Source organism: Lycorma delicatula, chromosome 4, assembly GCF_047948215.1.
Source record: "Lycorma delicatula isolate Av1 chromosome 4, ASM4794821v1, whole genome shotgun sequence".
Lineage (NCBI taxonomy): Eukaryota > Metazoa > Arthropoda > Insecta > Hemiptera > Fulgoridae > Lycorma > Lycorma delicatula.
Window position 1 is genome coordinate 7,292,062 of NC_134458.1, and position 12,430 is coordinate 7,304,491.

The 12,430-nt window shown below is 34.8% G+C and overlaps 1 protein-coding gene across 1 annotated transcript in view; it reads left to right on the forward strand.

Annotated features, from left to right (window-relative positions):
- The window catches only part of Pi3K59F (phosphatidylinositol 3-kinase 59F), a 105,480-nt gene that overhangs the window by 20,626 nt on the left and 72,424 nt on the right, over positions 1 to 12,430 (forward strand). The window contains exon 5 of the mRNA XM_075362242.1: positions 11,321 to 11,479. Within this exon, the coding sequence (XP_075218357.1) occupies positions 11,321 to 11,479 (159 nt within the window). The remainder of the gene's footprint in view (positions 1 to 11,320; positions 11,480 to 12,430) is intronic.

Consider the following 12,430-nt stretch of genomic DNA (forward strand, 5'->3'; position numbering starts at 1 on the left):
TAATAATTTAACTGTCAAATTATATTTAAATTAATAATAAATTGTATATAAGAGAGAAACTGAAACTAAAACATAACTCAAGAAACGAATGTGTAAAAATATAGTATGATTTAAAATACAGAAAATTTAATAAAATATATAAATCATTTAATTTAAAACAGCATATACCACTAATAATAAAATCATAAATTACATAAATAGAGATCAAACAAACTCTAATAACTGTAAAGAGATATAATTTGAACGGACAAGGTGTATACAGTTTAAAATATGAAGATTGCAATCTACATGACTAATCATTCCTTTTTAATCAGAGCTAAAGAACATATCAACTGCATAACAAATAAATGCAGAAACCATTCAAATTTTGCTAAACATCATTTTTTTTTTCAGTCATTTGACTGGTTTGATGCAGCTCTCCAAGATTCCCTAACTAGTGCTAGTCGTTTCATTTCGGTATATATCCTACATCCCTAACAATTTGTTTTTTCATATGCCAAACGTTGCCTGCATGCACAATTATTTCCTTCTACTCCTCACTCTAATATTAAAGCGATTATTCCAGGATGCCTTAATATGTGGCCTATAATTCTGTCTCTTCTTTTAACTGTATTTTTCCAAATGCTTCTTTCTTCACCTATTTGCGGCAACACCTCTTCATTTGTCACTTTATCCACCCATTTGATTTTTAACATTCTCCTATAGCACCACTATTCAAAAGCTTCTAATCTTTTCTTCTCAGGTACTCCAATCATCCAAGTTTCAATTCTATATAAAGCGATGCTCCAAACATATACTTTCAAAATCTTTTCCTGACATTTAAATTAATTTTTGAGTAAACAAATTATATTTCTGACTGAAGGCTCATTTTGCCTGTGCTATTCAGCATTTTATATCACTCCTGCTTCGTCCATCTTTAGTAATTCTACTTCCCAAATAACAAAATTCTTCTACCTTCATAATCTTTTCTCCTCCTATCTTCACATTCAGTAGTCCATCTTCTTTATTTATACTACATTTCATTACTTTCGTTCTGTTCTTGTTTATTTTCATGCAGTAGTTCTTGCGTAGGACTTCATCCATGCCATTCATTGTTTCATCTAAATCCTTTTTACTCTCGGCTAGAATTACTATATCATCAGCATATATTCCTCTTCAATATATTCCACCCACCTATCGACTTTGCCTTTTGTCTTATAAATTGGTGTACCATCTTTGTTAAACACATTATTAGATTTTAATTTATGTACCGCAAAATTTTCCTTAACTTTCCTGTATGCTTTGTCTATTTTACCAATGTTCATTTCTTTTTCTACTCTGAACACTCTTCTTTAATCCACTCTTCTTTCGCTAGTTTACACTTCCTGTTTATAGTATTTCTTAATTGTCGATAGTTCCTTTTACTTTCTTCATCACTAGCATTCTTATATTTTCTACTTTCATCCATCACCTGCAATATATCACCTTAAATCCAAGGTTTTCTACCAGTTTTCTTTGTTCCATCTAAGTTTGCTTCTGCTGATTTAAGAATGTTCTTTTTAACATTCTGCCATTCTTCTTTCTACATTTTCTACCTTATCTCTTTTACTCTGACCTTTTGCAATGTCCTCCTCAAAAATGTTCTTTACCTCCTCTTCCTCAAGCTTCTGTAAATTCCACTGATTCATCTGATACCTATTCTTCAGGTTTTTAAACCCCAATGTACATTTCATTGTCTCTAAATTATGGCCGCTATCAATGTTTGCTCCAGGGTAAGTTTTGTAGTCGACGAGTTGATTTCTAAATCTTTGCTTAACCATGATATAATCTATCTGATACCTTGCAGTATCACCTAGCTTTTTCCATGTGTATATTCTACTATTATGATTTTTAAACTGGGTGTTAGCAATTACTAAATTATACTTCGTGCAAAGCTCTACAAATCGGTCCCTTTTTCATTCCTTTTGCCCAGCCAGTATTCACCCACTATATTTCCTTCCTTGCCTTTTCCAATGCTTGTATTCCAATCTTCAACTATTATTAAATTTTCATCTTCTCTTTTGTGTTAAATGCTTCATAAATTTCTCAATATACACACTCTACCTTATCATCATCATGGGCGGTAGGCATGTAGATGTTAACCATCGTCGGTTTAGGAGTTCCGAATGGGGGACTGGTTTACCTCCAGAATATTTTACAAAGGAAGGCGCCTCCATCATTGCTATATGAATATGCAGTGAGCTATATTTTCTTGGAAAAAAAGCAGCTGTAGTTTTCCATTGTCTCAGCTGCGCATTTCTCAGAGGACTGAGTGATGTTGATATGAACATTTAAGTTGTCCTGACCTACGCCCTTAACAACTACTGAAAATGCTGCTGCTCTCTTTTAGGAATCATTCCTTAGTCTGGCTCTCAACAGATACCTCTTCGATATGGTTGCACCTTCGGTCCAGCTACTCTGTATCACTGAGCACTCAAGCCCCCTCACCAACGGCAAGGTCTCATGATTCATAGATTCATAATTATGAAACATAATTATAATCTACATAAATTCATGGAAATATTGCATTACTCTATTAATTTTTATAATGCTATTAATCTGGAAAAATTCCACATATATAATAGTTGTAATAATAGTATTAAATTCATATAGGAACAGATTAGATTCGAAGATGACATTGTATATAAACAAATATTATTAAGTTGGCTAAAGTGATTCCAGAATCAACAGAATTCATAACAATTGTGACACTCTTACAAAACGGAAGTAATTATTTTAATTTAACTTATGATTTTAACATTTACAAAAATCTTAACCTTATGATGATTAATTGTTATGTCTAATTTTATTATGTGAATTTTATATTTTTTATTTATTTTGATTCTAAATTATTATTAATGCCTACTGAAGATGGCAGAATAACCAAAAACGTTTGAGGAATTCAAAAAATATAGTTGTAAGCTATTTTAATATTATATTTATAATAATTATATTTTACTGACGGTGCCATGTTTGAAAGACTTAATTTTGAAAGATTGTTTTAGATAAAACAATCTTATTATTATTATCTGAAATACATATTCAAAAGAAAAAATGTGTATTTTATTTATTATTTATTGATAAATTGCAAAGTTTCAATCAGGAGAATTGAATTGAAGTGTACCAAAGCCTTATGGCCAAATCTATTTGCTTTCATGGTACAATAGATATATTCTGAGGATAAACATTTTATGACTTGGTGAAAAAATTGTAATTTAAAATTCTCTTGTTGAGGACCAACATTTAAGATAATTTTTGAGGACATAGAACAGTAAACCATTACTTTTAATTATGAATAATGTTTGTTATTACTGACCTATGGAACACCTTTGATTTATAAACGTAAAGATTTTTTAATTAATAAATTAAAAACTTTTGTTAGTAACATTCTGCTGTACTTATCTATATTCGTTTACTTATTGTATTGCATTTTTTAAATTCCTTTATAAAAGAAACTTTGTAAAGACTTTACTTAAACATAATTTATTTTTATTTTATTTGGCAAATGTGTTGAATTTGCACTATCTTATTTATCGCCTTATTGTCTAAATTACTGCAATTTATACTATTTTATTTTTATGAGGGTGAATCAAATACAAACAGTAATTTTTTTTTTTTTTTAATAAATTTATTGATTAATAATGTATACCTTCATACAATTACATCCCCTCCAATTCATACCTTCATCATTTCTCTAGGTAGTCTCCTAAACAATCTACACCCTTTTTGCCAACGATTTGGAAGCTTGAGTATTCCTTGTTCATAAAAAGTTTGAGGACAAGTCATCAACCAATTGTGCACGTGCTCCTCAACATCTTCAATGTTTTCAAAACAGTCCCCTCCAAGCATTCTTTCAAGTGCGCAAACAAAAAATAGTCACAGGGGGACAAATCTTGACTGTAGGAAGGGTAGTTGAGGGTTACCCGTGAATTTTTTTTTCCAATTTATCCCGTGTCAAAATCACTGCCAGGCTGCAGTGTACGGCCTGGCATTGTCACGGAGAAGGATGACATCTCTGATGGGCATAACCCATCTTTTGTTTCAGTGGGCAGGTTTTGTTGACTGCAGCAGCTGGCATAGTAAGCTGCATTCATTGTTCATTGATTGTAGAGAAAATCAATGAGTAAAACTCCCCTTGAGTCAAAAAAAATCATTGCAAGAACTTTTCTGGCTGTCAGATGGGTTTGGGCCTTCACTGGGTAGCCTTTATCCTTCCTCCATGACTGCTTATTCGCCATTTTTGACTCCAGAGTGTAATGATGGATCCAGGTCTCATCACATGTGATGATGTGCCTCAAAAAATCATTTTCTTCTTGCAAAAAATTGATTCAGAAGTCTCTCACAGATCTGCAACATGACCTGTTTTTGATATTTGGGCAGCAACCTCAGAATCCATCAAGAATTAATTTTACTAAAGCCAAGATGATCATCCTCCCCATAGGGGAAGACACTCGCCTTATGACGCTTCTGGTCACCCCCTCCCTGTTCCTAGCCCTGATGGGCTTTAACGGGAGTCGTCTTTCACCCTGTAATGTTTTACTTCTCATAGTAAGAAGCCAGGCCTCGTTGGGATGCCACCGTTGTAAATGCCTCAGTAGACATTTACATCAGTGATTTATAAACTCAGCTTTTGCTTTCGCTGCAGACCTCATCCAGACATCTTGAATGTCCTACATCGTTGCCCTCTGAACTAGCTAACCGAGTTTGCAGAAGCACAAACCCGCGCCTTGTTCTACACTTTTCAGAGCCAGTTTGTGCGTAAATGTCTCATAATATATGAGGCAATTAAATAAATAACATACCACCAAAAAATGTTGCTCACCACATCAAAATTTATTCCTGGTTCCCTTAGTGGACTCAACTTTCAGTTCATATACCTGACTTGGTTTCATTTATGGACTCCAGTCTGGTCTACCAGGGGGAGGCGGATAGACCTCCTACTCCCACCCAGCTCCATCGCATAGTCCCGGGTAACATTTACTTTCACTTACTACCATCGTCGAGATGCCACTACACTTCACGGCTGGGTGGAAATCCATGCCCTCGGCAATCCAGTCACCATCCTGCTGAAACTGATGTCTGCTCATTCAAAACTGCCTTTGTAAAAATTACACTACACCTCACAGCTGCATAGTTGCCCATACCCTCGGCAGTGCAGTCATCGTTCCGCCAACAACTAACATTATAACAATAATCACCATAATTTTAAATAATTAACCATGGCTGGATGCCAACATACCTACCTCCTGCCAATCAGCTATCCAGGTAGTCCCTAGCCACCCAGGGTGCTGCTCTACTTATACCCCTTCAGCCGTTCTGCTCATGGCAAGGAAACAGAGGAAGCCAGCCACGATAGTCCATTCTCTGCGAGTCTTCCAGTTGACTCACAGATCAAGAAAGGAATTTACTCTCTTGAGCTCCCTAACAACTCTGGTACGTTCAGCCTCGTACCATGGACAAACATAAAGGACATGTTCTGCAGTGTCATTGACCTTGCAGTCTGAGCACAAGTCCAAATCAGCCAAACCAAACCTAGACAAACTATTCCTGAATCACCATGTCCTGAAAGGAATTGAGTTGTGTACCGATTGAGGGAAACCCACCTAATTGCTCGCAGCGCCGTTACATTTGGAACTATTCCATTCATGTATCGATCAGAAGAAGAATTGTTCCACCTAACTTGCCAAGAGTCAAAACCTTGGTCTTCAATTTCCCGCATACACCCAGAAGCAAAAAGGCCTCCCTTCTTAGAAACATATTGCTTGGTACATTCCATAGCTAAAATGTCAATGGGTTTTATGCCGGTGATCACAGAGACTGCCTCTCTCGAAACAGTTCTGCAGCCTCCAACAACAGCTAACAATAGAAGACGCTGGGCTCTCAATAAAATGTTCCTACAACATTTGAATTGTAAATGATGAGCCCAGACAGGTGCAGCGTACAACATTATGACTTCGCAGACACGTTTGTAGAGAATATGCATGGTACGATAGTTCAATCTCCAATCGGGATGGATGACCCTACAAACACCAAAGAAGGCATCTATAGCCTTCCTTGCAACAAATGAAGGTGCTCCCTGAATTGAAGGCTCTCATCAAGGATGACACCCAGATATTTCTGAATGGTAACATACCTAATCGGAAGGCCGTCCATCACGACCTGCAGGTGATGGAGTGTGGCTAGACAACCTTTAAGAAAAATCAGAGTGGTTTTCTCTGCACTAAAAACCATCTTATGCTGAAGACTTCACAACCTTAGTACCTTACATACATGCCTGTGTCGCTCTGAGTTCTATCTCAGCATGTGAATTACCCTTGCCCATTAGCAACCCATAGTCAGCATAAGCCATGATGCAGGAGCCACTGGGCATCTGAAAACACATTAGAGAGTCAAACTCAATGACCCAGACAAGTGGACCTAAACACTGTCCTGTGGACAACCTTTTGACAGGGTCTTTCCTGCTTCTGAGTTACTGTCACAAAGGAAACGGTTCTATTGCTGAAATAGCTCAAGAGAATCTTAATCTCATTTTGCGAGCAACCATGCTGCTGCAACTGAAACAAGGCTGAGGGCCACCACAAGTTATTGAAGGCCCCAGATATGTCCAAAAAGACACAGAGTTCATATTTGCACTCGCTGGTCGAAGCCAAACACATTACCTTAAGAATAGCTTACTCTGTGCTCTTGCCAGAGCAGAAACCATACTAGTCGTCCATCAGCATATGGTTAGAAGTCAACCTACTATTAATGCAAGTACAAGACCTTCTCAAAAACCTTCCCTACTACAGGCAAGAGTGAAAACCTACAACTTTCCTTGGACACATCAATGATAAGAGGTTTCACCAACCTCAGTATCATCTGGTAGCAGTTCATTCATCACAAGAGCGAGGATATGATCTTTGTCTATAACAACACCATCCTGGTTCAAGAGAGCCGACAGAAGAATGTCTTTTTTCTTCTTATGACCATGAACTCTACAGACGACACCGCATGGGTCTTTATTTCCCTGCTCTTGTACAAAAGAGCACCAGGAATCATGCTTAGAAGACCTAACCTTGTGAAAATACTCGGTCCTTTTCTGGCAATAGTCCGCAAGCAAGGCTTGCGGACTCCTATTGGAATTATGGGCAAGCCCATTGGTGAGACAACTTCCCACAGCAAGCACAGGCAGCTGGAGACCTGAGATATTCTCCTGTCACTCTTTGTACCTCTTAGCTGCTTTTGGATCGGTTATAATACTACAACCAAGGGTTCTGCCCTTGATCTGAAAAGAACGCAAGTAGGACTAGGGAGTATTCCCTTACTTGTAACATGGGCTTATGACCAGAAGTCGTTGGCACCTCTTTGCCACAGTGAGGTGGGTACACATTTAACAGAAATCTGTGCCTTATACATCACAAATGAGGAGCAAATATCGAGTCTACAAATGATGCTTAACAGCAGCCACAGTATGTAGTCAGCACACCTTGAAACTATCGGAAGGTATACATTCTACCGTCAGCCAATAACACTAATAGTAAACCAAAAGACCACAGAAACCTCTGAAACGCATCCAAGGGAACAGAGGTTAGCCAAGATGATCAGTGATAATGGATTGAACAACCCTATAACTGATACCCACTTCTGATGTGATTTCTTCAACAGTGAACCGGTGATCACCTTCAACAAGCTCTCGAGCGGCACAGATGTTGTCAGCTGTTAGACTTGATGTTGGGCGTTGACCATGACTTTTATTTTCTACACTTTCTCATCCGCTCTTAAATTGTCTGGCTCACATATACACGTGGTTCTGGGACAATGTAGTGTCCCCAAACTGAACTTTTAAATGAGTTAAAATTTCCAGGGGTTTAGCATCTTCATTAGTTAAAAAATGTATGATTATACGTTGTGTAACAGACAACAGAACTTCTTGCTCACTAATGGTTGTATGCAACCATTAATGGCTTGGTAGGCAATCTAGGTTTTTGTAACAATGAGAAAATTACCTTAAAACTGTTAAGAAAGTAACAAAGAAAATTAAAAAGTTGGTATTCTATAATTTACATTCACTTTATAATAACAAACAGTTTTGAATTGATTTTCTGAATTTATTTTCCAAATTAGTTAGCAAGTGATGTTTTTCAGCAACTAATTTCCATTTGATTGGAAATATTTTGTTATAGTGGAATCATCAGGATTTAAAATTTTTGTTTAACAGTATTGTGTCTATTCTAGTGTTGTTTTGATATACAGGTGTCCCACGAAGAAACAGGGAATCACAACATCTTCTACTGGTGAAAATAATGGAAAAAGTTCATATAAACATAGGTCACTTTTTTTCGAGTTACAGCTAGTGAAAGATTTCACCTGGATTTCAGCTCTTCTAATCAAAAGAAGCCCTACTGTAATTTTTTTGACCCAAATTAAGCAGTAAAGTTTGTGGTTTCTTATGTAATTTGAGCTGGGAAATAGGATAAAGCAGGTCCCAGGACTTTAACTCCAGTAGGTTTTAAGATAGCCAATGTAAAACACAAAATTTGGTGTCAAAAACATGCTTTTTTAGGTTTGTAGTACAATAGCTTTGTTAAATGATTAATAAATACGGAAGATTTAATTATAAAACTTAATGAGAATTTAATTCTGAGAAAATTAATCTAAATACAAACAATAAAATGTAAATAAAAACTTTTAAAAATGGTTTTTTATTGAAGCAAAACAGACAAAAAATAGACAGAAAATCGTATTATTACACGATATACTATACTATATATATATATATATATATATACTATACCTAACAAACATTCTTTTTTAAAACAAAAATTTTAGTTACTGAAAATAATTTTAAAAGAATACAAAATTTATAAAGCAATATTTCAGCTGTGTATATTAAAAAATTTATACAGGTAAAATAATTTTAAAAAAAATAATAATAATTTTGTAAGAAAAATAAATAATGTATGTCGTTTGAATCTATTGTCTTAAATTATCATACAGATAAAGGTAGTATATGTTATCAAATCATAGTATGAAATTGCTCTTTCAACTTTCTAACGAGGAATATGCCAATATAATTTTTGTTTATGAATTTTGTTACGGAAATTCTGAAGCTGCTCAACATAAATATCAGGAGAGATTTCCTGGAAGGTGGATTCCAAATATGGAAATGTTTTCTTCGATGTATCAGCAGTTACAAATGAAAGGGTCATTTCCAACGTGTTCATTTTCTGTTGAATGCAAGTAAATCATCCTGTTAATGATGAACATCATGTGATTCAGCGTAGCCTAGGCACCAGTACAAGGCGAATTTCATGTTGCACTGGTTTGTCAAAAAACAAAGTGTGGCGCATCCTACAGTAAGAAAATCTTTCTCCTTTTCGCCTGCAGAAGGTTCAAAATTTTCAACCAACAGATTATCCCTGTATTTAAACTTCTGTGTCATTGGCGTCTATACAATGCTGATAAGGTAAATTCAATTTTATTTACTGATTAAGCCAATTTTACTAGAAATAGAGTCTTCAGTTGTAAAAATAGTCATTTATGGAGCAAATACAATCCACATAGTACTGTGGAAACTAGTTTCCAATATAGATTTCACATTAATGTTTGGCATTGCATTATTTATGAAAAAAGTCTGGTATGATTTATTTTCAATGAAAACCTTATGGAAGATGTATACATTCATTTCTTGAAAAATAATTTGCCGGCTCTTTTGGAGAATGTACCTTTACAAACTAGATTGCAAATGATCTTCCAGCATGATGGTGCAACGCCACATTTTTCTTTAGTAGCTAGAAATCAGTTGAATGCTAATTTCTTAAACTGGATTGGATGTGGTGGACCAATCAATTGGCCACCACCATCACTTTACTTAACACAATTAGATTACTTCATTTGGGGCCATATGAAAATGATAGTATACAAACAAAAAGTTAATACTAAAGAAGAGTTACTCTTTAAAATACGAAATGCTATTGACTTTATATAAAATGATTATGAGATGATATGGAAAGTCACTGGAAATATTTTACATCATGCAGAGTGCTGTATACATTGTGAAGGAGGGAATTTCGAACAGTTACTGTAACTGAGGTTTATTATTATGTTGCCATTTATCATTTCATTTATTTTATTTTTTTGTTGTATTAAGAATAATGTTTATTAGATACAGAATAATATGATTTTCTGTCTATTTTTTGTCTGTTTTGCTTCAATAAAATATCAATTTTTAAAAATTTTTATTGGTTATATTTGCATTAATTTTCTCATAATTAAAGTCTCTACAAGTTTTATAATTAAATCTTTTGCATTTATTAATCATTTAACAAAGCTAATGCAATCCTAAAAAAGCATGTTTTTTGATACCAAATTTTGTGTTTCATCGGCTCTCTTAAAGCCTACTGGAGTTAAAGTCCTTGGACCCATTTTATCCTATTTCCCAACTCAAATTACATAAGAAACCACCAACTTTACTCCTTAATTTGGGTCAAAAAAATAACATAGGGCTTCTTTTTATTAGAAGAGCTGAAATCCAGATGAAATCTTTCACTAGCTTTAACTCAAAAACAAAGCATTTCCAGAACTATGTTTTTATGAACTTTTTTCTTTATTTTCACCAGTAGAAGATGTCCTGAAAGTTTCTTACTTTCTTCGTGGAACACTGTTTTTGTATGGTAATTATGATTTTATATTTTATGTCAACCACACATTGTAATTACTTGCTTAAAATCACTTTTCACTAATTTCTTTTTTTGAATTTTTTTGTAAAAGGTAGTCTCCAATCGAAAAAAAAGTACAATCTTTATCTTTTTTGGTAAAAAAAGGGGTTTTTCTTTTGTTTTGAAAAAATATAATCCAATCTTTTTAGATTATAGATGGTTTGGCACCTGCTGCTTAGAGAAGCCGTAAGCTTTCCTCTAGATGAGGTTATTTGTCTCATGATGTGGACCTTTTGGGTATGTAATTCTTTCCCACCATGAACTTCCTTTTCATTATCCTTGACCCTTCTCCATTTTTGGTTCAAGAGTGTAGATCAGACCCTGTAAGCGTGTTGAAACCTGTAGATCAGTGCATCCTATTGGGAAGGGCATATGGATATTGATCCAGGGCTCTGTTTCATGTATGATAGCTGCAAAATAAGTCCAATGCTTTAAATACCTCTCAGGGAAGCCAAGACTCCTTAAGCCTTCCACACAAATACCTACTGAATAGAACACATGATATAACTATGTGAATAAAATATTTTTTAATACGGGTAATTCTTTTCAGCTATTATAGTAATATTATATTAAAAATTAAGTCTTAAATTAACTCTTCTTTTCAGCTGGCAAAAAAACACAGAAATGGTCAAATGCCTGAAATAGATTGGCTCGATAGGTTAACATTTAGAGAAATTGAAGTTATGAATGAATTGGAGAAGAGAACTTCTGATTACTTATATTTAATGGTTGAATTTCCTCAAATATCTGTGGATGGAAAAGTTGTAAGTTATTAACTTTTACTGTGTTACTTTGAAATTTTTTTAGTTTCTTAACATCAGAGTTAAGTTAATATATTTTGATATTGCATGTAAACAAAAAATATTTATGAAAACTAGTCCAGTGGGATTTTATGTTAAGCTGTAATAACAGCTTTAACCTTAGAACTTGTGGCTGTCAGTTTTCTGACAATTACAGGGCGCAGTTTAAAAGTAAGGGCCGATTGGTAACAAAATGAAAACACTTGAAAAAATGAACAATTTATTAATAGTTTCAAATACTTACATATTTACTTTATTTTTCTGCATAATCACCATTTCATTCCAACACTTGATACATCATGAAGCAAGCTTCTTCAAACCGCTACATAAAATTCTGCCACTTGAGATTGTAGCCACTTCTGCACCAAGGTTTTCAACTTTTCACTTTTTTCAAATCGTTGAGATGGAAACCAGTTTTTGAGGTGTGGGAAGAGATGGTAATCACTGGGCATGAGATCAAGACTGTAAGGGAATGATAAAAATTTCCCATCCGAATTTTTGAATTGTTTCTGTTGTGCCCACAGCCATGTCTGGATGTGCATTATTGTGATGAAGAACAATTCCTGATGAATGGCATAACGTAATTTAAAATGTTTTTTTAAGGTAGACTTGTGATATGGATGTTCCAGATTCCATGAAATCAATCAGAAGCACACCCCTTTGATCCCAGAACACAGTGGCCATGATTTTCCTTTGAGAGTGGGCTTGTTTGATTTTTCATTTTAGGTGAACCAGAATGACACCAGTGCATGGATTGTTTTGTCTCAGCATTGACATACAAAATCCATGTTTCATCACCATTAACAGGATGGGAAAATAATTTGTCTCTCTTGTGGTTAAAGCGGTCAAGAAAAGCACTACATGTTATTCTGTGATCTTTGTAAGTACTTAGTCAATATTTTAGGCACCCATTGT